The 26,399-nt window shown below is 38.4% G+C and overlaps 3 protein-coding genes across 3 annotated transcripts; all 3 read right to left on the bottom strand.

The window, feature by feature from the left end:
* Positions 1–3,181: 3,181 nt before the first annotated feature.
* LOC134747736 (uncharacterized) lies at positions 3,182–5,547 on the bottom strand. The gene is made up of 3 exons (XM_063682359.1): positions 5,403–5,547; positions 3,985–4,083; positions 3,182–3,497 (listed from the first exon to the last, which is right to left on the bottom strand). Exons 1-3 carry the CDS (start codon positions 5,412–5,414, stop codon positions 3,399–3,401), a joined length of 210 nt encoding a protein of 69 aa, XP_063538429.1. The 5' UTR covers positions 5,415–5,547; the 3' UTR covers positions 3,182–3,398.
* A 7,202-nt stretch (positions 5,548–12,749) lies between these two features.
* LOC134747735 (uncharacterized) lies at positions 12,750–16,017 on the bottom strand. Its single transcript, XM_063682358.1, has 5 exons — positions 15,872–16,017; positions 14,419–14,653; positions 13,528–13,675; positions 13,182–13,293; positions 12,750–12,955 (listed from the first exon to the last, which is right to left on the bottom strand). The coding sequence occupies exons 1-5, from the start codon at positions 15,960–15,962 to the stop codon at positions 12,777–12,779; spliced, it is 765 nt and encodes a 254-aa protein (XP_063538428.1). The 5' UTR covers positions 15,963–16,017; the 3' UTR covers positions 12,750–12,776.
* A 793-nt stretch (positions 16,018–16,810) lies between these two features.
* LOC134748043 (mitochondrial ribonuclease P catalytic subunit) lies at positions 16,811–24,316 on the bottom strand. The gene is made up of 5 exons (XM_063682771.1): positions 24,106–24,316; positions 23,232–24,033; positions 19,186–19,572; positions 18,108–18,297; positions 16,811–16,992 (listed from the first exon to the last, which is right to left on the bottom strand). The coding sequence occupies exons 1-5, from the start codon at positions 24,149–24,151 to the stop codon at positions 16,837–16,839; spliced, it is 1,581 nt and encodes a 526-aa protein (XP_063538841.1). The 5' UTR covers positions 24,152–24,316; the 3' UTR covers positions 16,811–16,836.
* Positions 24,317–26,399: the final 2,083 nt, after the last annotated feature.

Below are 26,399 nucleotides of genomic sequence, written 5' to 3'. Positions count from 1 at the left end.
AAATAAAATACAAATAAGAGATACAAACTATTAGGTCAAAAGTTACTTGTTTTTAGGGTTCCGTACCCAAAGGGTAAAAACGGGACCCTATTACTAAGACTCCGCTGTCCGTTTGTCCGTCTGTCACCAGGCTATATCTCATGAACCGTGATAGCTAGACCGTTGAAATTTTCACAGATGATGTATTTCTGTTGCCGCTATAACAACAAATACTAAAAAGTACGGAACCCTCGGTGCGCGAGTCCGACTCGCACTTGGCCGGTTTTTTTATTACTATTTCTGTGCCAGAATATTCACGCTACGTTTAAATTTCAGCCAATTACGAACGGTTGTCAAAATTTGTAAGAAGTAGTAAAACAAAAGAGAGACGACAGTGGCTAACAAAACGAAAAGTACTGACAAAAAAACTGAGAGACGGATACTCTTAAATGCCTGCGACCGTATCATGGTCGCATTTTTATCACTTGTCATGTTATGTTACTTTCGCAATTACATACTTGTTATAACGTGACACAGGCATGATGACAGATGATAAAAAACCGACCACTTAGCCCTAATGATTAAATAACTACTCAGTCATTACAAAAAGTTACGGTAGCCCTCATTAGTACTCAGTACTCACTAATAAGGGCTACCGTTTTTGTGCTCACCAGTTAGCGCCACTGTTGATGTAGGTCCAGAAAAACAGATTTCTAAATTCTTCTATGCTTATTTTTATAAAATCATTACGTTAAGGTATTTTAACGTCTAAGGGCCAGTTGCACCAACCATAATTAACAGACTGATCAACGTCAGCCAGCAGAGAACTATGAAACTTCCCATACAATAAAATTTAGCGAACGCTAAAATGGTGACAGACGGTTTGGTGCAACCCTAAACTAAGTGTGCCATTTTTTCAACCAGTTTAATTTTGCATATATTTTAAAAATGCTTGAAACCCCGAAAACTTCTATGCATTTGACATTTTGAAAGACCTCCAGCCGGACCTCCATCTACACTAGCGCCCCTAGCGGCGAAATTAAACGCGGTAGCCCTCATTAAGCCCTCATCAAACACAAGAGTGTTTGATAGAAATGAAATATTTCAATAATCAGTATATTACCCATTATTTTGTAATAAAGCAAAAAGATTTATTCAAAATTTTAAATAAAAAATAAGATTCTGACGAATTAAAAAGAACCTTCATTTCTGAAGTTGGTTAATAACACAAACTAGTGATAAAATAAAATGAATCTGTTCAAAGTTGAGTCTAAAATCGATTAGATACTCGTAGCTACAAATATTACAATGTATTATTAGGTTTTTTACGCACTTCGTTTAGAGGTTCTGTTCTGATCATGACCACAACCCATGGGTGACAATTAATTATAAAGTTCTTGTTATAATTGTGATTGTCGCCATGCTCTGTTGTTTATAAAAACCTTAACTCCGCGTTTTTATGAGTTTCTGTAATAATGCCATACACTTTTATTTCGTGGCCATTAGTTACCTTGCCCTCTCAATTGATAAAAATTATATACTCAATTCTTTCCTAGATAAGATATGAATCTATCACTACATATATTATTATAAAACAATATCCCCCGCCGCGTCTGTCAGTCTGTATATGTCTATATGTTCGCGATAAACTCAAAAACTTCTGAAAGAATTATCATGCGGTTTTACCTATCAATAGAGTGATTCTTATGGAAGGTGAAGGTGTATAATTTGTTAAGGTTTTATGTAACCGGTCCGAAGCTGGGGCGGGTCCCTAGTTTTAAATAAAGTGTTATTTAAATCTCACTATATATAGGTAAATAAAGTTGCAAGCACATTGTCTACGAATTGTATAAGTATATACGTATGGGATTTTTATAGCCTATTTTGTGTCCCACTGCTGGGCCTCCCCTTTCTTCCGCCACACTCAGCCCCACTCATTACGGTTAGGTGCATGTTCCCGCCAGTCGCTGCAAAAGCATCAAGGTCATCCCGCCATCTCTTTTTTGGTCTGCCTCCGTCCCGGCTAATCTGCGGTGTCCATTCGGCAGCCAATTTGGCCCACCGATCTGGGTGCATACGGCAGACGTGTCCCACCCAATCCCACTTAAGCTTAGCGGCCTTAACACCCACATCTACTATACCAGTTCTGGAGCGCAGTTCGGTGTTCCTAACCCGATAGGTTCTGCGAATTCCTATGTATGCTGCGCTTGCGCTCCATTGTTCGTTGGCAAATCTTGAGTCGGGACTTCTGGGCTTCCGTTAATGACCAAGTTTGGGCGCCGTAGGTTAGGATAGGCAGGTACACATACAGATAATATGGGACATAGATACATTTAAATAGTGCATTTCCACTTTAACCCTTTCGTCACCAAGAACGCCTATAGTCGTCGCGGATAGGCGTGCCCATAGCGCCAGAAAGGATTATAAATATTATGGCACTTTATGGCGTTAGCTACACTTTCAATGTTTTAGATAAGGCTTTGGTCCATAACCTTAGCCAATAAATGACATTTTTAAATTGACTTATTGGTGTTCTAAGTTCACTTTACAATTTCCCCTGCAAAAAATATATTATTATATATATGTTATTCACGTTTTGCTAAGTATTTGTACGTACCTAATAATAAAGTCGGTTCATAAGTTATGAATCATAACACTTCTATAACAACGGTAAACACCCACCACCCATAAAGCTAAGGAATTTACGAATGCGATCTTGACTTTCATACTAATTAACATTATTATAAAATATCTTTGAATGCCCATTATTTGTTTTATAACTGTCATAATATTCGAACACAATCAACAACTACTTACATAACAGAACAAGCACATTAAAATTATGAAAATGTTATGTTAGCCCTGTCTCAATGATATCTCACATCTTCGATGTGAAATTTTGTACATACGTTTAAATATATAAACTTTCTCAAAAGTTTTCTTTATAATTTACCGACAGTTTTATGATTAATTTATTGCTTACTCAAATTTACGTACAGTCACAATCGATATTAGCGGGTAGAATACTTTTACAAATAGAGAGATATTGCTGAACTCTGTTTTATAAGGCGTAGTGATATAGAAATTATTATAGTCATATCTTTTTGTAAGGCTATTAGAGAGAATGAATTGTTGAAGCGTAGATTCATCCACAACTATTTATGCTGACTATTATACACAGCGGCGAAACAGTTGAACACCATTAAAAACACGGAAAAAGGTTGACCATTAAAACAACAAATAGACGGGAAGCACTTTAATTGATGATAAACGAATATTTACAATGAGAGTGTAACCAATGGGCGCGAGTAGTAACAACAACACTTAACTGCCAATGGGCAACAAGGCCCTCCAATGGGAGGGCCTTATGCCTCTGCAATAAGATTCACGAAAAGTTAAGTGTCGATGGAGATGCCGGCTTAGATGAAGGTGGTGCCGATGTAACCGGGGGCCACGAAGCGGGCTCCCAGGCCGTATGGGGTCAGGCCGTTCACCACCGTCGGACCCGCCACCACGGTCTGGAAACGTAATTACCATTAAACCATGGTATTGTTTGCATTATACGCTATTATTTAATTTCTGACAAAAAAGGTGCTACAGTCACAGTCAAACTGACCAAGTCAAAGTAGTACCACAGTTACCACACCTCTTTTACAACAGGTAGTATATGGATGTAATGTAGATTTATTTGACTTAAACTTTTACGACTACTTAGAGAAAAAAGGTCCGAGTAGCTCTCATCTTATATTAGCGTTTATTTCGGTTGCATCCACGCTACTCGTCGGAGCTCAAATCTGCTAGATTCACACTACATCCAATCTGAAGGATACTGGGTGCCTTGCTGATTGCCGCAAGGGCTATAAGATTGGCCGAGGTGAGTTCAAGTTCAAGTAGGTACTCAACCACCGAGTTACTGACCGATGTGCACATCTATATGCTGCGTTCAGCGTGTCATGAATCACAGGCCAAGGGTTTACACCCAGTTACCCTACAGTTTACACTTACCCTAGGTGCCAGTCCCAATGGGGCGTAGGGAGCCAGGCCCGGGTAGATGAACTGGGGGGCAGCAGCCGCCAGCGCCACGCAGCAGAGGATGAAGAACACCTGTCAGTCCCAAAAAACGTTAGTTCATTATCAATAGTCTAACAGCTCGGTCACGACTGCGCGACCAGCGGCGGCGGCGGCGGGAAAGAAAGGTCCGATCGCGGTGTCTCACTCCAAAGTATGATTGCCGCCGCCGCCGCCAGTCACGCAATGTCGTGGCCGAGCCGTAACGCTTACCCACTGGCGATAAGTAGGTACTTTAAAGGCTTGGCCAAACACAAGGCCCGACGCAGCACCGCCGTCGCGCGGTGCGACCGCCGCCCATGCTAACAGGTTAGCGACGTCAAACAGACTGCGTCCCGCCACTCTACTCCCGCCGGCCCCTTGCGTCCACGCGGCGCTGCGTCACGCCGTGTGTTTGGCCAAGCCTTTAAACGAACATTTCCTACTTTAACCCTTAAATGCATAATGATGTATATATGCATCGTATATTTGATGGTCCGTGGCTTAATATGCAGCTATCCAAAATCACATTTATTACTTTTATACAGCATGACACATCTATTTCAATTTATTAAAAAGTTATACAAAAAATCATGCATTTAAGGGTTAAGACCCCTGACTAAAACGGTTTATGATGTGTTTAGTAGAAGACAGCTTAGATTGGGACCAGGGGTTAAATTATTTTGAAATTCTTAGTTAGCTTCAACCATAGTCAGCCCTTGTAAGTTGTACCTAATACATTCTGTCTCGTCTTAAACCGTCTTAGTTAAGTAGTAGATCTTAAAGTTAACCAGGTACCCGATAAATTTTATTTGTACAGTAAAGATAAATAAAGCTAAATTTATCCAGGTTGAAATTTGAAATCGGTGACGTAATTAGAAGTCGCCTTTTCTAGCTGAATGGCAACTATTACATATTTCAATTAATTTGCAATTACATGAAAAAAACATGTTTTATATTCAATAAAATAACCAGTAAATCTAGGTAGCCTTGATTTTTAAAACACACTTTTTTCGATGAAAGTAAGTATGGGCGCGCAAGAAATATATACAGTTTGTCAATCCAATACGGGCGATAAATTAAACCAGATATACGTGTAATCATTAATTAAGAAGTTTTTTAAGTTACACTTAATTATAACCCCGTAAGTTGAAGTTACTTTGGTGTTGCTTTACATTACGGGCTGAACTTTTTTGTATGGTTAATATTTTCATTGTATTGCTAAGCAAAATTTATCTCAATATAGTACTTCTTAGGTCCTACGCTAACTACCGTTTAAATATTTGCCCGTATTGAATTTACACACTGTAAATTAATATTAATTAAAATAATAGGTCATTAAAATCAAAAACAATAAAAAATATTAGAAAACTTACGGCGTATTTCATTATGACGATGAATAGATTTCACAAGAACTGCTTGTAAAGCCTTCTAAGTGCAAACTACATCGAGGTACAGAAGACAGCCGCATATATAGGGCCCTCAGAAGGTCACCGAGTCCTGGCACAGAACTTAACAAGGCCTAGAACTAGGTAGAACCTCCAAAGGTTGCATGAATACCCGAGATAAAAACTGACGCCCGCTCGATATGGAGCTCCGGTAAATTATTGGCGCCTTTTGTTGAGAAGAAAAAGATATTAAGTCCTCAGCAACTCATCAGTTGAAATTTCTTCTCATTGTCTTATATCGCGTGCTGTGCGGTTTAAGAGGAATTTCCTCCCGCGTACGCTTCGGCTGTGGAATGAGCTTCCTGCCGAGGTTTTCCCAAGGGGCTACATTATGGGGTTCTTCAAAAAAGGAGTGTACAGGTTTTTAAAGGGTCGGCAACGCGCGTGTAATATCTCCGGTGTTGCAGGCGTCCATAGGCTACGGTAACTGCTTACCATCAGGCGGGCCGTATGTTCGATTGCCACCGACGTGGTATAAAAAAAAAGGTTTTTATTATTGCTAATGATAAATAATGATCCTATGGTACTTTATAAAAGGTGTCAAGAGTAGGTAGGTATTGACTTAACTACTTATAAAATCCAGTTAACTCTGTTCCTAATTAATTCAATTGTTCAAGCTCTCATGTATTCAATTCAAATTGATAATTGCAAATAGTGACATTCTTGACTTGGTTGTTATGAATGTGATGCAATTCTTTGTCTTATGATGTTTGAAATCTGAGCAACTACCTACTTCTACGCACCTACCTGTTTGTTATTAAACACCAAGGCTCTGAATGCAATGAGCTCTTATATTAGGGACCGACAAATCGAGATTTTCATAACATGACTGGACTCAATAGAGCGCCGGGCCCATCATAGACTCTTTGGCGATGACCCATCTGTCAAGTCAAGGATACAGAGCCTTGAGCATCGCCGTCGACTCGCTTGCCTATCGGTGTTCTATCGGATACATTTCGGGGAGTGCGCACAGGAACTACACGACCTGATCCCACCTTTCCCTTTCCATCATCGGACATCCAGGCGCGGGGAGCGAATGCACTCGTTCGTGGTCCACATTCCATTCGTTCGGACGAAACGTTTTACCTCCTCCTTTTTAGTACGGACGGCTAAGGAATGGAATGCGCTCCCGCCATCTGTATTCCCTGATCAATATGACCTCGGTCTCTTTAAAACAAGAGTGAATAGGCTGTTACTGAACCGGTGAGCTCCATCTTAGGCCCTGTCTTCACTTTCCATCAGGTGTGACTAGGGCCAATCGCCGATCAGTTTATAATAAAAAAAAATGAGCTGAGCGTCAGTAGTCACTAATTCAAAATTCCAACAATTTTATTTTAGCATAATAATCATCTAATTTATATAATAATAAAGTCTATAAAAGTTATCGATTGTTAACCAAAGGGATAAATGGCATTGGCAACTATTTGACCAATTTCATTCGGGATTTTTTATCAAGCAGTTCGAGACTGAAATGTCGCCTTTCATTTACCTAGATTTAATGACTTTTCATTTTGAATATATAGTTCCTAAATAAAAGTTCTGTCATTATAATGACAGAACTTTTATTTAGGAACTACCTTACGCGTGGAAAGACAAGTGGGCATGTAGCTTTTTTATTAAACGCCGTATTTTATTGCACTTAACGAGGAAATAACAATAAAACAAAAATAATCAATCATTAACTTCTCCTTCAATTTACTTATATTGTAGATTTCGCACTTATACTTGTTTTTTTAAATACTTATTTCCATCTAACGATTCCATCCGTTGTACTTAAAAGTAGTCATGCACAATCAGTCACAATTTCATATTAAAAAAATAAAACACGTATTGGGATATAAAATGAATGCATAATTTTTTAACAGGCAACTGTCAATCAATCAATCAATGTTTTTATTTGTCAAACATAGGTACATAGGTGTTACAATAAGTACTTAGAATCACTATGTCTTACCAGCATTAAGTATACAAATTTGTTTTGTGTTGGAACTGTAATGTAATATTTCATTCAGGGAGCCCAAAAGGTGATTTTTGTAGTTACTGGAGCACGTCAGATTAAGATATGTGTGATATCTTACTACCCCGTGGATTCTATCCTAATCACTTTAGTCCAGATTAATGCTATAATTTGTGCTATTACTAAATCTGACAATGATTTTTACGCATTTACAATGTGAAAATCGGGCGTCGAACTTGTGTGATCGTCAGATTAAATTATAGCATTAACTGGGATCAAAATGACCAAATGCACAATCTACTTAACGGTTTTTTTTTAACCTTCCATCTAACCTGCAATTTAAAAGAATGTATAGATGTTTTCCGGCTCGCTAAAAAAGAAAACATTATTTTTTTCTTTCTAAGTATCATCTAATCTTTCGATTCCAATAGGTGCTCGCGAGTAACTACATATTTAGCATCGCCGGCTCCCATACTACAAAGGTCGCAAACGCTTTTGTAGTTCCATGTATTTTTTCGAGTTCATAAACTGTTCCAATACATACCTAATGGTAATATGCTTAGAGTTTAGAGTCTAGCCTGAGAGGTTGTGTGCTTATATGTAAATTATGTAATACTGGCTACGGAAGTACGAATCCTGACCTGTACCCGTACCATGAGTCACTGACAGTGTCAAAACTGATATATACTTTAAAGTCTACGTAATTTACTTTCTATACATCTCGCTCGCACTAATATGTCAGTACGAGCAAGATGCATAGAAAGTAAGTTACGTTTACGCTAGCGTTTATGTCAGTGCCGATCTGATGGTAGCCGTAAAGCTCTTGGCCAATTTGACAAATAGTTGTTTGACACACTTGCAGTTGTTACGAAATATAATAATATCCTAGTCACTTGAAATTATTGCTCCAAATCTACTAATTTATAAGTGGACTAATGGCTAATAAAACCAATTAATATACCTGTGCAGATCTAATCTGACCCACATAAACATTTTACGTAAGTATTTATAAGCTTTTAACTTTTATTTTTTATTGATGTAACAGCGACAGGCCTTGAATGAGTTTTATTTTTATTCAATAATCAATTAAGAATAGTTTAAAAAAAAGACACTACTCGTAAGTCTTCGGGGACCACGACTCAGGACTATTTACTTGATGTGCCGTCATAAAGTTTCCAAAATTGCGAAATTCCCACATGACATTTCGGAAACTTCTCATATGACTATCAAAATTGTCCATTTTCGAAATGAAAGTTTCCATTACCTGTAAGTTTCCTAAAACTTACAAGAGCTTTCCAAATTTTTGGAAACTTTCAGCAACTTACACAACTGTACTCAAGAGTCTCACGACACCCTTTAAGAGTTATCGACCCTTTAAAATTAAAGCTCAATTTTTCATGAATTTACCGATAATAGACAAACAAGTCCAGACGTAGACATAAGAGCGTTTTCACATTGTCGGATCCGATATCGGATGTCGGAAGGAAGTAAAATGTAATATATGTGTTTCTCTGTATTTATTTATGCATTTAATAAATCATTATAACAAAACTTCCGTGAGACACAGACATATTAAACATATTAATAACGGGTACGGAGTGAAACATGTCGAGCGTTTTTCGACTTAAAATACGTGAGTGACCCGTTATTAATATGTTTAATAAATCATTATTACTAAAAAACGATAAATAACGCAAAAAGGCGGACTTAATGCCAATGGCACTCTCCTGCAGCTGTTTTGGTCATAGGCGCCTTTCGACATCCGATATCGGAAAGGCGTTTCCGATAAATTCAGCCATGTCGGAGCCCCCCATCAGCTGTCGGACCGATAATATTTGTTTGTGTGCGTATGTGTAGGCATAATGTTTCTTGTAGTGTGCGTGACCGCTAAAGACGGGCCCTGGGCGCGCCCCCGCGGCCTGACTACGCGGATGTAGGATCCTACATCCGATATCGGATCGTACAATGTGGAAACGCTCTAAGGTCAATGTAAATCTAGATTCTAGCATAACAGGGCGTTGCTCATTATTTAGTTAGTCATTCAGCTCTGTACTGTATTAGCGTTAAGTATTTGAATTGGATCATGTTTTTAGGGTCCTGTTTTTTAAATATATACATTTTTTGTATCAAAGGCCTGATTTTTCAGACGTTATTGTTAAGTTCAGATAAATGCCGGGACAACGCGAGGAAGATGATGATTGTTAAGTTTAGATAAATATCGGCATTATGCATGTGTATAAAAATAATAAAGTTATAATTTAATGATAATGATACGGATAATCATTATTTGGGTTTGTCAAAAACAATACATTAGTAAAATACAGCATATTAGGGAACAAACCAAACTATTATTATTATTCACAGTTATATACATATATTGCAAAATTCATCATCGTCATCATCGATTGAGAAATTAAACGAAACTGTGAAGCAGAGTCCGATTCACTCTTGGCCGATTTATAATCAATAAGATGTCTATTTTTAATATGCAATGCAGCGTCAAGTAGGTACATAAGATTGATATTATATAGAGTGCTCTACAGTAAAAATATCTTTGTCGTATAAATTTATTATAAACAGGATGACCTTACGATGACAGTAAACCTGAGCATACAACTGTTAATAAATTAAATACAAATGTATCTGTCTCTGTTGGATTTATGTATTTAAATAAAACGGATGACAATTACTTATACAATGACAAAAATTTACAATCGAATATGGGCCCTGAAAAAAAAATAACTTGTAGGTATACGGCCGATTCTTCACGGACTGGCGCAACTTGCGATTTCGGGATTTTCTGGACACGATATTTCATCCTGAAATTTCACACGAATTAATGCTGTAAAGTATACTGTTTTACAAACTACCTAGTACTAAAACCATTTACCCCGTCCAAACGCAAACTACGGGGTATCATTTTTAGGTGATACCAGATATATACAGATTGATTCATGAGATATGAGCAGGGCAGGACCAACCCTACCCCTACACGGTTAGTAAATGTTAATGAATCTTCACCATCGCACCTTTTTCCTCTTAAAAAACTTTTTGTAAGGACATAATTTAATTCAATGTATTCAAAATGCCAATATTAGGTATAAGTAGGTACTAATATTTTTACTAACAGAGCTACTAGCTCTGTTTAAAAAGAATACTAAATTAGTTTTAGTCGTCAACCACAATTAAAGTGAAACATTACGCATAAAGAAACCATTGCCAAGTTTATACAGCTACATAAAGAGACCATTGCCATACAGTTTATACATACTAAATTAGCCTTGATTTTTTGTAGTTTCATCCATGCTTGAGAGATTAGAAAACTGCGAATAGATACAAACGTCTAAAATGTAACGTGGTACGTAGCGCAGTTCCGCATAATGACTAAAGAAATGAACTAGTGTCATCATAAATATGTATAAACGTTTCAACTTTATTTCAACGGAGTAGGGAAAAAAATGTTTACATGTTTATGACCGAGACTGTACATCATTATTACGTCACCTTATTTGCAATTTTATTGCTTTCATCGTAATAAAATAATAAAAGTGAGAGTTTACACTTATATAGGGGAGATTGGGGGAATTGGGAACGCTTCAAACGCTCTAAAAAGATGAAAAAAATGTCATAAGCCGAATTAATTTGTATGCTTACCGTTAGTTTGGTTATCTGTCTATCTAATTTTAACAAAATAATAATTTCATAATAAAAAAATTAAGTTAATGTTATCCTACTAAATTTGAGCTAAAACAAAAACCTTGCCGTTCCTTTTTACCCGAAACCGTATGGGGTACTCTAAGAACAAATTAAATTATTTTCTATGAAAATATTTCTATGAAAATTAAATTATTTTCTATGAAAATATTTTAATTTGTGTTTTCAAGTGGACACACTACTATTTAAACTATCAACTGAAATAGAGGTCATATACGAAGGAAAAAATGACCAAAGCCTCCAGTGTCCAGAGCTGGAATCGAACCAGCGTCCCCCGTTTACCGGACAGGTGCCTGAACCGCTCGGCTATCCGGTCACGGTGGCATGGGTCGAAGACTAGAAGATATGCCTTGTCTTTTGGCTATCGGTGCTTCTAGAAAAGCAGGTAATATTTTTAACATGTTTAGTAAATAAAAAAGAAGTCGCGTCGCTCCACTAATTTCTGACGCCCCGGTGCAGAAACGGTCATTGCTGTCCCATTAGAACAATTTAATTGTTGTCACTTTCTGATTTGCTGCGATAAAAAAGACTCGTGATATTTATTGGTACTTATTGCATGTTTGCATGGTGAAGCCCACGACAACAACAGTTTTAATTTAAGAGCCCATCAACGTGCTCACTAGCGCCACTGGTAAGGAATTGTGATTATTTAAAATTAACGATAGATATTTAAAAAAGAGGGCCGCTATGTACTGTATTTTGTATTTATTTAAGTAGGTACCTTTTGAATACATCAAACTAGTTTTATTGTTGCTGGATTCGTCGATCTATGAACTCGAAACAAAAACGGCCGTTTTAACTTTGGACGCATAGATTGACGAATCCAGCAACGTAAAAAGTCGGCCAATGGTCATACACAATGTTTATCTGACGTTTATCTGACATGGCTGTTTTGATGTTACGTATACATTTGACGTTCCCCTCCCCGCAAAAATTGGCAGGCTTTTTTGTACAGCAAATTACAGACGTGGCGGCTCCGTTTGGTTATATCCTCCTAGACTCACTGAATCAATCGGACGTTCCTGCCCGCGCAGCATGGTTTCCCCTATCACTAAGTCCGTCACTTTCGCACTCACATACTTTTTAGAACGTGACAGGCATGGTGATAAGCGTACCGTGCTACGACTCCTGGCTGCGTAGTGCGTAGCCATTGTAGCCAACATGCCAATCGCTTACGCTCCGTAGCGCAAACGCAACACACTGTCACTCATCATCTTCCTCGCGTTATCCCGGCATTTTGCCACGGCTCATGGGAACCTATGGGGTCCGCTTGACAACTAATCCCAAGAATTTACGTAGGCACTAGTTTTTTCGAAAGCGACTGCCATTTGACCTTCCAAACCCAGAGAGGATAGGATTAGTCTGGTTTCCTCATGTTTTCCTTCACCGAAAAGCGACTGATGGTAAATATCAAATGATATTTCGTACATAAATTCCGAGAAACTCATTGGTACGAACCGGGGTTTGAACTCGTGACCTCCGGATTGAAAGTCGCACGCTCTTACTGCCGTATATGCTGGTGCCGGGGGTTCCTAGAGTGCCTAGGGCGGCTCTATCGCGTCGGCACAGTATACTACGTTGTCTATCTAGACGACGCCGTCGGATTTAGCGTGCCTCTAGTTCTTACCGATTTAACATATAAGCGGGCGCTCTTGGTCCAGTCGCATATGCTCGTGCTGGGGTTCCTCGGGCGGCTCAATCGCGTCGGCGCGATAGACGGCGTTTTCGATCCAGACGGCGATGCGGTCGGAGATGGCTACCATAAAGCGCGCCAGGCGGCCAGGGTGTGTTCGGGTGGGTTTGGGCTCACCTAAAAAGTATACATTTTTACAATGCTTTATCTATATCTGTGAGAAAAGAGAAGAGTCGTGGAATGTATTGGGAACCAATACAAACCACGACACTTGTCTTTCGCGCACACTCTAAAAAGAAACAACATCCCAAATGGTATTCAAAAAATAAAATTAAAGTCTGTTCTGTCAAAGAGGTGACATGGATTTTATCCGATTGTTCATCTCTAAAATAACGTAACTAACCCAGTATATCCGCCACTCTCTCTAACACCACATCAGCGATGCTCCGTAGCCTGTTGGACACGAGCATCTCTTTCTGGCCCTTCGCGATGTAGTCGCAAATACGATACGCCACCTGAGAACACGCAAAGCTTTATTACTGTCGGATTGACGGCCAAATCATACCGCATCCGTAATGAAGCATGACTCAATAGTCATGCTGCTGCAAGTGCTGCATGATTCATGAGAACTGCCAGTCAATGCCTAGCAGTTCTCATGAATCATACCTAATGATATGTTTTTCTTGTATTAAGTACGATAGTTGTATAGAAATCCGGGGCGAGAAGTTGGTAATGATTTAACGGTCCACCTGTGCACTAAAGTTGACAAGCCACTTCTGCCGCTGCCGCAATTCCTTGGCCATATCCGCTTGTTCCTTGCGACTGACTGTGCCGGCGCCCGGGACGTGGAACTTGCCCGTATGCTGGTTCAAGGCTTGAAAGTATTGCTCCGTTTGCCTGCCAAGGGAAAAAACATTAAAATAGCTTATTAGGGTTCCGTACCCAAAGGGTAAAAACGGGACCCTATCACTAAGACCACTGTCCGTCCGTCTGTCTGTCTGTCCGTCTGTCACCAGGCTGTATCTCATGAACCGTGATAGCTACACAGTTGAAATTTTCACAGATGATGTATTTCTGTTGCCGCTATAATAACAAATACTAAAAACAGAACAAAATAAATATTTAAGTGGGGCTCCCATATAACAAACGTGATTTTTTTTGCCGTTTTTGCGTAATGGTAAGGAACCCTTCGTGTGCGAGTCCGACTCGCACTTGGCCTTTTTTTTTATTGTTTATGACAAAGGTGAGTGAGTGATCGCCCTGAACAACAAAGTCATGAAGTGGCTGACAACGCTGACGGTTCCTTGTACTTATTTAGTTCTTACGTATGAGTTTTTTTTCGGTTCTGTTGAAATGTAGATGTGTCATATAATTAAATTATATAAATAAATTATTGTGATGTGGCATAATCAAACATTTTCTGCCTCGTTGCTCAATTACGCTCTAGACTAGGTAGATGATGATTTTTGAAATGGAAAACATTGACGAAATTTTTCTAGCGCAGGTACCTACTGATAGTGCAGATTTCAGATATTATGGTAGGTAGGTATCTCGGAATTGTTATTATAAAGTGCAGCTTTACAAAATGGCAATTTTTCAAGGTTCTCTGAACTCTGTCCTTGCATGGATGTAAAACTTACTCGGGACTAAGAAAATAGTCCTCCTCCAGCGCGCTTTTGATCTTGTCACGACGATCAGGCGGCAGTATGGCGCACTTCTCATCCCAGAGACTCCGCAGCCGCCTCGTGTTGGGTCGCGCAAGCATTTCAACCCGCTCCATGTTGCGACGTTGCCGATCAGTCGGCTTTCCTCCACCCGGGTAGACTCCTCGCCCTGAGGCTATGCTGACACCGCCCGGGCAGCTCGCGGCGCATTCTGTGAGTTTATTAAAAGAGGGTGATAGTAATCATTCCAAACTTGCTCATTATACCTGCTTCTGCTAAGCCCAGCAAAAGTGGTCTTATACTCCAGACTCCAGACAGTGGAGAAGGAGATCCGGGATACCGCGGTCGGCAAAGGCAGGCGTGTCTCACTCCGCGATTTCGTCGCGTCGCTACAAGTACCTGCGGCCGCCCCAATTTTGGGGTTTTGCCTGCACGCGCTTGCGCCTTGCGCGTAGTAGACGCGTTTTGTTAGAGAGTGAATCTTCTGTACCTAGTACTATATTCTATACCTGTGTTGTGTACAATAAAGTGATTACTACTACTACTACTACTAAATAAAGGTTAACTGGAAGAGATCCCTCAATAGATAAGTTCACCTTTGTACATCTTATTATTTGTACCATGTAATTTTTAATATGTATATTTGTACAATAAAGAGTTCACTACTACTACTATATTCTGTAGCGAAGGCCACCATTCTCCTTATACATGGAGGATAGGTATTCTATAATGATTTGACGTGTGAACGGGATCTCTTAAAGCTCATTTATAACCCCACCAAACACTGAGTTTATAGAGAAAAGTTTGTCGGCGTAAATAATGATTATTTTTATTTATCGCAAATCACATTATGTACAACCCGGTCACAATATCTGTGCACCTCGCTGGAATGTGGCGCCTCTCCCGCTTCCCCTGTCACCTCTCCGCGCACTCCCCGGTGCGACAGTACGGTTAGCATCTTCGTTGCCGCTACACCTCCACATTTCTCGAAAAAACTTTTTTTCACACCGTACCCAGACCGCCGATATGACGTCACGAGGTCAGGTGCACAGATATTGTGACCGGGTTGTAGTTTCTGAAACTAATCGGTCAGATGCCGTGGACGGACTGACGCAGAGACTGACGTGCAGACGGAAGAGATGAAATCCGCGGAACATGATTCCTTGTTGACTACGGATCCCTAAAACGCAGGTACAGTCAGCAGCAGAAGTTGCTAAGCGGGCGAGCTGTTCAAAATGATCTTGACTATTCTTGACGCGACTTTTATTGTTAAGAGAATAAGAGCGTGTCAAGGTAATTTTGAACATTGCTAGAACATTGCCCGCTTATCAACTTCTGCTGCTGACTATATATTAAGAGCTTCGCTTCCCGCGGTTGTTAATTATCTTCCTAACTTTTGAGACATTGTGATATTGTGACACGTATCTACCTGCGTCCTGGGTCATATCGCATTTGGAGGTCTGACACACTGATGTTTCTTTTTTCGGTTTCTTCTCATGTTTAGGAGCCATTTTAACCATTTACAGAAATGTAGAAAAATTAAAAAAATTAAATTTAGATATCCAAAACTAAGAAATTAACAAAAATTTTGACAAATTCCGAATGTTTGTTTGATATTCCTGATGGCTGCGGTTTTACTTTGTCAAACAACAATTCTGTCAAAGCGATTTAATTTTAGTATACATTGCCAAAAAGGTGTGCAATAAAGGATATAAAGCGAGGTTTAGACTAGCAAGAACTTGCATGCAATTTACGTTACATTGCTGACTACTGAGGTAAACTGCATTCAAAATGTTTATCAGATACCGCAATGTAATGAAAATTGCATGCAAGTTCTTGCTAGTCTAAACCTCGCTTAAGTCCTTTATGGTATCTCGCAGCAGGGTTGCATACGATTTGAGTATAGTATTTCAAAGTAAAGTATTTGTTTAGTAGTAAGTAACTAGCTAAGTAATTCAAACAGCATCTTATTGGAAGTTTGCAAAACGAAATAGTAAAACATAACCTAATCTGATGATAAATTAGAGACAATAATATGCCCACATTAGCCCAACAAAAAATCTTGATAGTGATTCTGTATCAAAGAATATAATACTCTGTTCTGTATTTCTACTGCCCTGTACAGCACCATCTACAGTGCCATTTGGTAACTAAAGCAAAAAGGTATGGCGGGATCATTTTCTAAGAAAAAAATATAGGGAGTTACAAAATATTCACTACACGGAAAAAGGTTTCTTTATCGTAAGTAGGTACGATATGTAAAGAAACCGGACAAGCAGACAGACAGGGTCCCGTTTTTAGCAAACTGACTTAATCATTCTTTAAAGTTATAATTGGATAAGTACAAGTAAAAAATAATATTCTTAAAGGTGTATAAATGTAATATTGTATATTTCATTTAGCAACAACATTTGATTTTAGACACAGCCAACTAGTTAAGTTAGGTAGTCCCAAATTGACTTGTCCAGTGCTTCTAGGGTCTTCTTTATCATAAGGTAAGTGCCAACCAGCATCTGCCTTCTGTGCGAAGGGCGTGAATTTTACCGGCACCTGAAAAGTGATAAGATATTTATTTCATGAAAGACAATACATAGTACGGGTGCATTGATGTCATAAATATACGAGTTTCAATACAATTGAAAATAAAAATGGTAGGTAGATAATTATACTGCTAACAATACTAATGAAATAAAATAGAAAACCGTGTAGTGACACTATAGTGACATAATAGGGATGTTGTCATTTTATATATGTCATTTTATAGATAGTCACGTAATTACCTATTGCAAAAAAAATACATTTTTATTCATTAATTTTTTATGAAAAATAGGCTTTAATTAGTTTAGTGTTTAAATTTCGCGCAAAAACTGGCATTCATCCAAGCTGGCATTTGATCTTGATGACGTAACGATGAGATAAACAAACTGCTCTCTGGCACTGACCTGGTGGTCCTCACCACCAGGTTTGACAATTTGTCAGTGCGTGTTTCTCACACCGTGACGTCACGCGCTCCGATTTGCGTTTGCAGGTGGACAAATGCAACACATAATACTAACTGTTTTAACTATTAAAATTTGATTAATATGAGTTTCTTTTTTTTCTCGCAAGTGTGTTAAAAAAACGTCGTATCAAACGCGTGTGCATTGGTCATTACACACATCGGCTTTCTTATTGCGCGCTCGCTTACAGCTCGCGCGCACAATATCGCCTCGTGCGTAATGACCAACTTAGCACACTTGTATCGTAATGTACTATTAAATTATTTTTGTAGCGAGACAGAATAACATCTAGTTCAGTTGCCAAAACCACTCCATGTTGTACGATTATACAGATGTAGTGCATAATTGTTTTCGTTAAAACTAGTGCCCACGTCAATTCTTGGGATTGGTTGCCAAGCGGACCCCAGGCTCCCATGAGCCGAGGCAAAATGCCGGGACAACGCGAGGAAAATGATGGAGTGCATAATTGTTTTCCATGCTATTTTCTCGGAAACGTTCGTATTTGTCATGCTACTTCAGTCAACCTCAGGAACTTTTGTACCGAGACTGACTGAAATAGCAAGACACGTTCGTACGTTTCCGTGAAAATACATCTGTACTAGGCTTATAAAATTAATTTACTTCATAGGAGTAAGAGGGCTTATATTTATCTGTAATGAAAAGTACCATTATTTGAGGTCTTCCCCGATTCGCAAACACCATCCACTGATGTTGCCACTGCCACCTTCTGAATATGTGTCTGAGGTTTTCATGTTTCAAGTTAAACATATGTCCTCGGAGCAGGTCTTTTGAGACTATATCTGTGTGTGGCCCACTTAGGATAGCAGCGGTGATGAAGTATGGGTCATCTTGTGATCTGGAAAACAAATCTGTGTAGTGCATTGGGGTAACTTCAAAGGTGGAGTAATTTTGAAAATGAGAAATATCTGTATTTGTGTAAAACCCATAATGCCATCGTATCCAAAACCATTTTCGGAATGACCTCACATTCGGAAATTATTGTAAACTACCTGAATATACTTTACCTTTGTTTGCAAATGTTAAGACGAAAATAATTAGTGCCGTTCTCAACCGAAAGGGTACTTATCGTCGGCAGGGGAGGCGGGAGCGGGAGGAGGAGGGCAGGCGGCGTAGCTAGAGGATATGGCGCCCGGGGCAGTCACCAAATTTGCGCCCCCTGACGACTGACAAGTTTCCCTGCTGCTGCCTTTTACCCATTTTGGCGCCCCCCCTTGGATGGCGCCCGGGGCACTTGCCCCCTCTGCACCGCCCCCCCCCCCCCCTAGTTACGCCACTGGTTGTCGGTTGTCAATAAGGCGCTATTTCCATATAGCTTCAATTTGAAATCAACCTTATCACAGATCATATAATACTAACCTTATCAACGAGCGACAATGTGGTACCTTTTAGTTGAAAACGTCACATTTAGATGTATTTGTTTTATATTTGGGGACAATCTTACACAGATCAACCTGTTAGCCCCAAACTAAGCAAATCTTGTATTATGGATACAAATCTTATATGTTAGCATATCATATTTCCTTTTGACCGCCAAAGACGGCTGTGGACGTCATCGGAAAGTCTTGGCTTGGCTATAGCTTCGCCAATGCAATAGGGACTTACACAGGACTCAATTTCGCTTAAATAATCGCGAATGCCTGGCGTCCGAGGCAGGGCATATTCATCAAAGGGATATTGCTGTTTAATTACTGTCTATAACTTTTTTCAAAAATTATATACTTACAAATTATCAGTAAAGAAGTGACCAGTATTTTTTTTCAAGTACTCTAGAGGTTGCTTAGGCCATTTCAGCATATGCTTTCTTCCTAATAAAAGTATTTTCTTATCTTGCCTTTTAAAATGATCAACAACTGCCTTCAAAAATGTAGCTCTTTGTCTGTTATCTGGTGATCCAACAGCTAATGCTATATTTAAACCATCCAGGACTATATCATAAGGGGCAGTCTTTTCAACAAAGCTTAAAAATCTTTGTAGTTCTTCTGGGGATGTCTTTAGGAACAAGTCGGATCCAACTATCAGCTTGCCTTTAACATTCTTTTGGAGTTCTTGAAACTCATCTGATGTTAGTTTTAAACATTTTAATGTCTCATTGCAGCACTCACAGAGGCCACTGTAAAAAAGAAACATTCATGAAAATTATCTATACATATAATAAAGCGGAAGAGGGTCGAAAGTCTGTACATGGAAGATATTCGAAAAAAAATTGGCTGGGGATACTTAGAATCGATAACAGAACACATTCCAACAGTTTTTAGAATTTTTGTCTGTTTATCTGTTTGTCTGTTTATCTGTTTGTCTGTTTATTTGACCGCGCTACAAATGAAAACGGCTGAACGGATTTTGATGCAAACTTTACTAATCTGTCGAAAAAATCCACGGCCAGGTTATAGGCTATAAAAATTTGAGAAATTTTACCCCTAAGGGGGTTAAAAAGGGGATGAAAGTTTGTATGGAGTTCAAGATTTATTTTAAGCTAGCAATTTGAAACTTCGTAAGAAGATATATTATTGAAATACAAGAAAACCAAATTCAGCGTTTTTGAAAATTCATCCCCTAAACAGGTGAAATAGAGGTTGAAAATTTGTATGGAGTTCAATTTTTTTTTGGGTGCGTTACTTGAAACTTTATATAATGGGCATATTATTATAATACAAGAAAAGTGATTTTAGTGTTTTTAAGAATTCGTCCCCTAACAGGGTTAAAAGGGGGTTGTAAGTTTGAATCCATTACAAATGCTTTGAAACTTCTTAGAAAGGTATGATAGACGATTACAAAAAAACTAATTTTGACGTTTTTGGAAATTTAACCCCTCAGGGGGTTGAAAAGGGGATTAAAGTTTGTCTTGGGGTGCAAATTTTATTTTAAGCCAGGAACTTAAAACTTCTCAAAACGTTAATTATATTAAAAAGCACGAAAATTTTATTCAGCGTTTTTAAAAATTCTTCCCCCATGGTGGTGAAAAAGGGGTTAAAAACTTTATCTTGATAACTATATCATTTTAGCTACTAGGCCAAGTTAGGTATCGTTTTTGTATAAATCGGGTATGCCGAATTCATTTATGATATCAAAATGACACCATTCCCGAGTGAAAACACAAAAAATATGAAAAACACTTTTTTTAATTTCTTTTTACGCTTATACCGCTAAACCGATTTAGATAAAATTTGGTATAGAGATAGTTTGAGTCCCGTGGAAGAACATAGGGTAGTTTTTATCCAAAAAATGGAGACTGCGTTTGCATGGAGAAGCGGCCGTGCCCTTTCCTCTTAATAATGGTCACGAAGGTGGGTACTTTAAAAAAAAACATTTTTCAGTAAATGTCAAACGATTTGGGACTTATACGCGTTACCATGCCTTCCCGAAAAAAAGCGAATCTTTCGCGAAAGTCTCGCAATGCATTGCGGCCACAAGGGGCACGGTCTCAGGCGTCTGAGAAAAACCACGGTGAGAGACTCAGTGGCGCTCTAGCCAGGCAGGTCGCTTCGCTTTCGGCTGAAACGGCAAGCCAGCGCGAGTCTCGATTGTGATCCCAAATACATCGTACGCAATACATATGTAGGCGCAGATCCTGACGGAGTGTGGCGCCGGAGAAGCCGTGTTCATCCTGCGTATCCCCCTCATTCCGAGCAACTTCCCGTTCCGCTTCAAGCGCCTACAGGTGGGTGAGCGTCTGCTTCGCTATGACCATCAACAAGTCGTAGGGGCAGACGCTACGCAGTTTCATTTCCCATTCCGAAAACAAAAAAAGGGGCAGACGCTGCCCGCCGCCGGCGTCATGCTTAGACTGATTTGACTGGAGGACCGATTTGGATGACATGATTTTGATGGGAACACCCAAATATTCCGAAATACGTTTTTCCGATTTTTATAACCACGACTTTCATAATCCCGATTATTTATAAGTTCGAAATATCAAAATTACGATTTTTAAAAACACTATGGAATAAAATCACGAATGTGCTATTTCCGAAAACTTTAAATCCGATTGTCACTTGACAGAAAGAGTTCCGATTTTACACTTTTCCGAAAATATTTTTTTTCCGAATTCCTAAATTCCGAAAAATCATTGTCCGATCGGAAATAAAATAATTCGGTATTCAGAAATTCGGTTTTTTACAAAATCGGAAAAATGAAGTCTGTGATATTCAAATGAAGACTCACGTTTTAGTAATTATTACGGGTACCTGTCGTGCCGCGTCATGTTAAATTCGGCATAAAATATTTTTGGCATAAAAATTCGGCATAAATAAATTAGACAGAACTGCGAACCCGAACTGTTGCTAGAAGTGGGTTAGGTTAGGTTAGAACTGCGACCCCCAAGAAAACGAACTGTTGCCAGATGTGGGTTTGGTTAGGTTAGAACTGCGACCCCCAAGAAAACGAACTGTTGCCAAAAAAGTGGAAATTTAAAAATTGGGATATTTAAAATAGGAATCACGTTAATTCGGAATAAGGGTAATTCCGAATTCGTGATTTTGAAAATCGTAAATGTTAAATTCGGTGTTTGCCACCATCGGAATTGTTATACTTAGTCGGAATTATGTAGTTCGGATTTACAAAATTCGGCTTTTTGGGTTTTCGGAAATATAAATCTTCGTGATTTTCATCATTCGTAATTATGACAGTCGGAATTTTGATGGGACGAGCATTTAAAAATCGGAATGATAAAATTCGACATTCTAAAATTCGGAATAAAATCTTTCGGAAATATGTAGTGTACCCGATTTGGATAGGTAAAGTCAAGGACGTAAAAATACAAAAATGGTACTGTATCGTTCGATATACACCTACTACTCTATGCCGTTTAAATCACGTCAAATATTTGAATAAGGGCAAAAAAAAAAAACATTTTGGAGTGTAATTTTATTTAGTGGTAGCAAAGAGGATATAATATTATAGAGCGGTACTGTCATAGTCAATTTTGTAACCGCAGTAAATTCACTGCCATCTATCGACACACTTTAAAACTAAACATGAAGATTTATAAAAATACGATAAAATGTATTTAAATATGGATAAATGATTTTTTTTATTTGCATTAATTATTTTTATTATTTTGACCCATGTTCTTTCACTGATATGCGTTAAAATTGATAAATAATAACTAACGAAACCGTTAACGCCCTCTATACGAGAGTAGGCAAAAGGTAGTAGCGACATCTGATCGAGAATCAAATTTTCGTGATTTTCGAGGCACTTTTTTTCCTTAGACTGTATCTATCTATTACGGAGTTATATCTGTCTTTGGTGGTAGGTACCTAATTGTAAAATATTTTATCTGGACTACAGTCCTCTAGCGTATCCATCTGTCAACTTTACTTTAAGTTCCGTCTCCAGGGGACAGGGAGATAAATTAGGGGTGAATTAGCCGCTTACTGACACAGACCGAATTCCACGCAGGCGAAGCCGCGGGCACAGCTAGTAACAAATAATATAAGTTCTGGTTGGATATCAATACATGTTATGCCTTCTCCATAGATTAGTATGTTATTACTGTAACTATCGGCAATGATTGTTGTTAGTATCGTCAATCATCTGCAAGATCATCGTGCAAGGATCCACATGATCGCCTGTACAACGCAACCACCCAGCAATTTCCTTTGACGCATGCCCAAAAATCTGACAACTGACAGGTCTCAGGCGATCATTGACGATGACTGGCGGGGACTGCCGACTATGCCCTCTACACTATCGTGCCCGCCAGTCATTGTCTATCATCGCCGATAGTGTAGACAAGTCATCAAGCAAATTTGTGTAAGTAGCTCTAACCTGTGTCGACTTATAGTTGAAAACTGGGCATTCCAGCCCAATGAAGTATATGATTCTGCTAATTTCTTAGATGTAGCAGCATCCAATGTTAAACAATTTCTAGCAATATGTACACAAATCTCATCCAAATACTTAACAATGGCACTGTTTGTTTTATACTTTCTCATTATGTAATTAATCCATTGCTCATATGCAGCATAAAGTAGTGGCCTTTTATCATTTAAACCTCTTTGTATTACGGCCAATGCTTCAGCTTTCTTGTTAATTCTAAAAAGCGTAGCCACCAGGGTACTATATGCAGAATGACTGGGGACCCCACTGTGATGAATTTCGTCCAACACTCTTATGGCTTTTTTTGTTTCATCAATAACACACAGAGCATGTAACAGTTTCTCACTTGTGGTGTAATCCAAAATCTTGTACTTATCATACAGTGTCTCATAAGTATCCAATATAAATCCTCTCTCTCTATCAGACAGCTTTCTTGCTTTTCCAATTTCATAATACAGACCTAATAAGCCATTAGTTGAACCTAGAGTAAGTGCATTTCCATTTTGTAAATAATTAGCAAAAGACTGGGCTGTATCAAGTATTTTATTGTTCACCATTAATTTTAACATGATAGCATCCACATTTTTATGATTGAAATTTCCTGGTGACTTCAATAAAGACTGTTTTATTTCTGACCAGTTTTGATTGTGGTTCTGTATAGCTTGTTTCAAATTTTCAAAATAGTCTGCTTCAGGGATTTGATCCTGCAAGAAGCTTGGCTTATTTACGAATTGTCTGCCATAAAGAATATCTGTAATACCAATCTACATTAGACAAGGTATTGTAAAGAAAGTAAATTAAATTACAAAGTTGAAATACTTACAGGCTTTATGAGTCAAAATAGACCGCCGAAAAAACGTAGACATCATGTTTACATAAATGGTGAGATAATTATAAGTACTATTTAATGCAGTAATAATAAAATGATGATTAATTGGCTATTTATCAAATCATTTTAGTTCAATACACCCTTGACACCCCTAAGTATTAAGTATTTCTGAATAGGTACTCGGGGTCAACTCGGGGTACTCCACATGTTTATGACATTGACATTTTACATTACATGGCATGTCAAAACGTCAAAACCTCAGAATAATGACTAAAGCATAGAAGTCGGGCAAAAATGCTTCGCAAATATGTATACCCGTACTTTACTTCCTTACGAATTAGATAATGTGCCGAAAAGAGTTGCATATATGCTTGTTATTTCTCATTTACGTACGGTGTCATAAGTTTGATAATTTGCTAGGGATGTGACTGTGTCGACTTTTTATATCGATAAATTATGCATAAGTTTATGTGCAGTGTAAAAGAATAATCATATAATGAAAGTTGAACCTGAAAAAACGAGGCAATTTCAAGAAATCTGTAGCAGGCGGCTAGTTGAAATGAAATGAAATGCGTGGAATACAAGGATTGCATAACTTTTATACTTTTTATAATTTTCATATTCTAAAAATCATTAAAAAGTATAAAAATTATGCAATCCTTGGAATCAGAGCCGCCTGATATGAGGATTAATGCATGTACATAATATAGCTTTTATCTCATTTGCAGTCTACAACTCAGAACCGTCTAACTATACCTCTCGTTTTTTTATCATTAGAAAGAAGGCGAGCGATCTTAACGTGTCGTTTTATCGATAAACACTTTGAAAATAAGTCACAACAAATATAATATACGATCATTTACATACTTTTGCTTTCATAAGTAAAATATTGCTATATTTATAAAAAAACTTGTCAATAAAAAGACACGTGGAAATGGTTTACCGTTTTTTCTAATGCTAAAAGACTAAGTATAGTTTCTAGTTATGTACAGTCAGCTGCAGAGAAAAGGCACCCCCCCTGCATACAAAGTTCTGTAAATTAGTATGGACGTGGGGTACCTTTTCTCTGCAGCTGACTGTACCAAATAGGAAATGAAAAAAAAAAACGTTCGTGTAATATTTTTTTTTTTAATAATAGTGAATATTACGCGAAACTCGGCGTGGGTGGCGCCACTATCACAATCTGAGGGTCTATCGCGATACAAGAAAATCGAGCTTTCGTTATCTAACATCTCTGTCACTCTTGCGTATTCGAGCGATAAAGAGGCAGCTAGATAACGAAATTTCGGATTCGAGTTTTCCGGTAGGTCCCCTGAAAACTTGTCAAAAACCTGTTAAAGGTACAGTATGAATAAGTTACGATACGGTGCACTAAAAAAGCTAGTTCTGCACTCTGGTGGCAGAACATTGCAGTAATATCCCCTATTCCTCGTCCTTTGGAAATCTGAAATAAAAAGTTGAGTTTTGTGACCAACAATATTAATAAAAGGAACATTCATCAATGATCATTAATATCTTTTTTATTAGGGTTCCGTACCCAAAGGGTAAAGACGGGACCCTATTACTAATACTTCGCTGTCCGTCTGTCTGTCACCAGGCTGTATCTCATGAACCGTGATAGCTAGACAGTTGAAATTTTCACAGATGATGTATTTCTGTTGCCGCTATAACAACAAATACTAAAAAGTACGGTCCCCTTGGTGCGCGCGTCCGACCCGCACTTGACCGGTTTTTAGTATTAAACTATAGTCTGGCAAACACAATCTGTCAGTAAGTAAGAACAAAGAAAACTATAGGTACAGTCGAAGGCAAAAATATCGATCCAGACAAATGGCTTAAAAATATGTGAACACGATTTTATTGTCTGAGCGTACACATATTTTTGAGACTTTGGGAATGTATATATATTTATGCCCTTGACTGTACTCATCAATTAAAATGAGACAGTCCTGGGCCAAACTATAAGAAAGCTGTAAATGTCTATAGGTTATTGATCTGAGGTCGATACATCACTATGCCAAAAATATAACCTTTCATACTTAGCAGAAAAGTTCGAAAATTTATGCAAAAATCTATATAGACTTGAATGCAAGTAATAATTACATAAACAATATATCGATTTCTATGTTTAGGGTCAGGTCCTATAAATTAATTTCTTCAAAATTGAACAAAACTCACCGATTAAAGGTTATCGGTTCGTGAGTATTTTTTTTCCTTCCTGTATGCGATTTACAGCCCTCGATCACACAAGACATTATCACAAAGGGAACTTCAAACCATTACAAATA

Source organism: Cydia strobilella, chromosome 15 (assembly GCF_947568885.1).
Source record: "Cydia strobilella chromosome 15, ilCydStro3.1, whole genome shotgun sequence".
NCBI lineage: Eukaryota > Metazoa > Arthropoda > Insecta > Lepidoptera > Tortricidae > Cydia > Cydia strobilella.
Note: the sequence above shows the minus strand (reverse complement) of the source record. Positions and strands in the feature narration are given on the sequence as shown.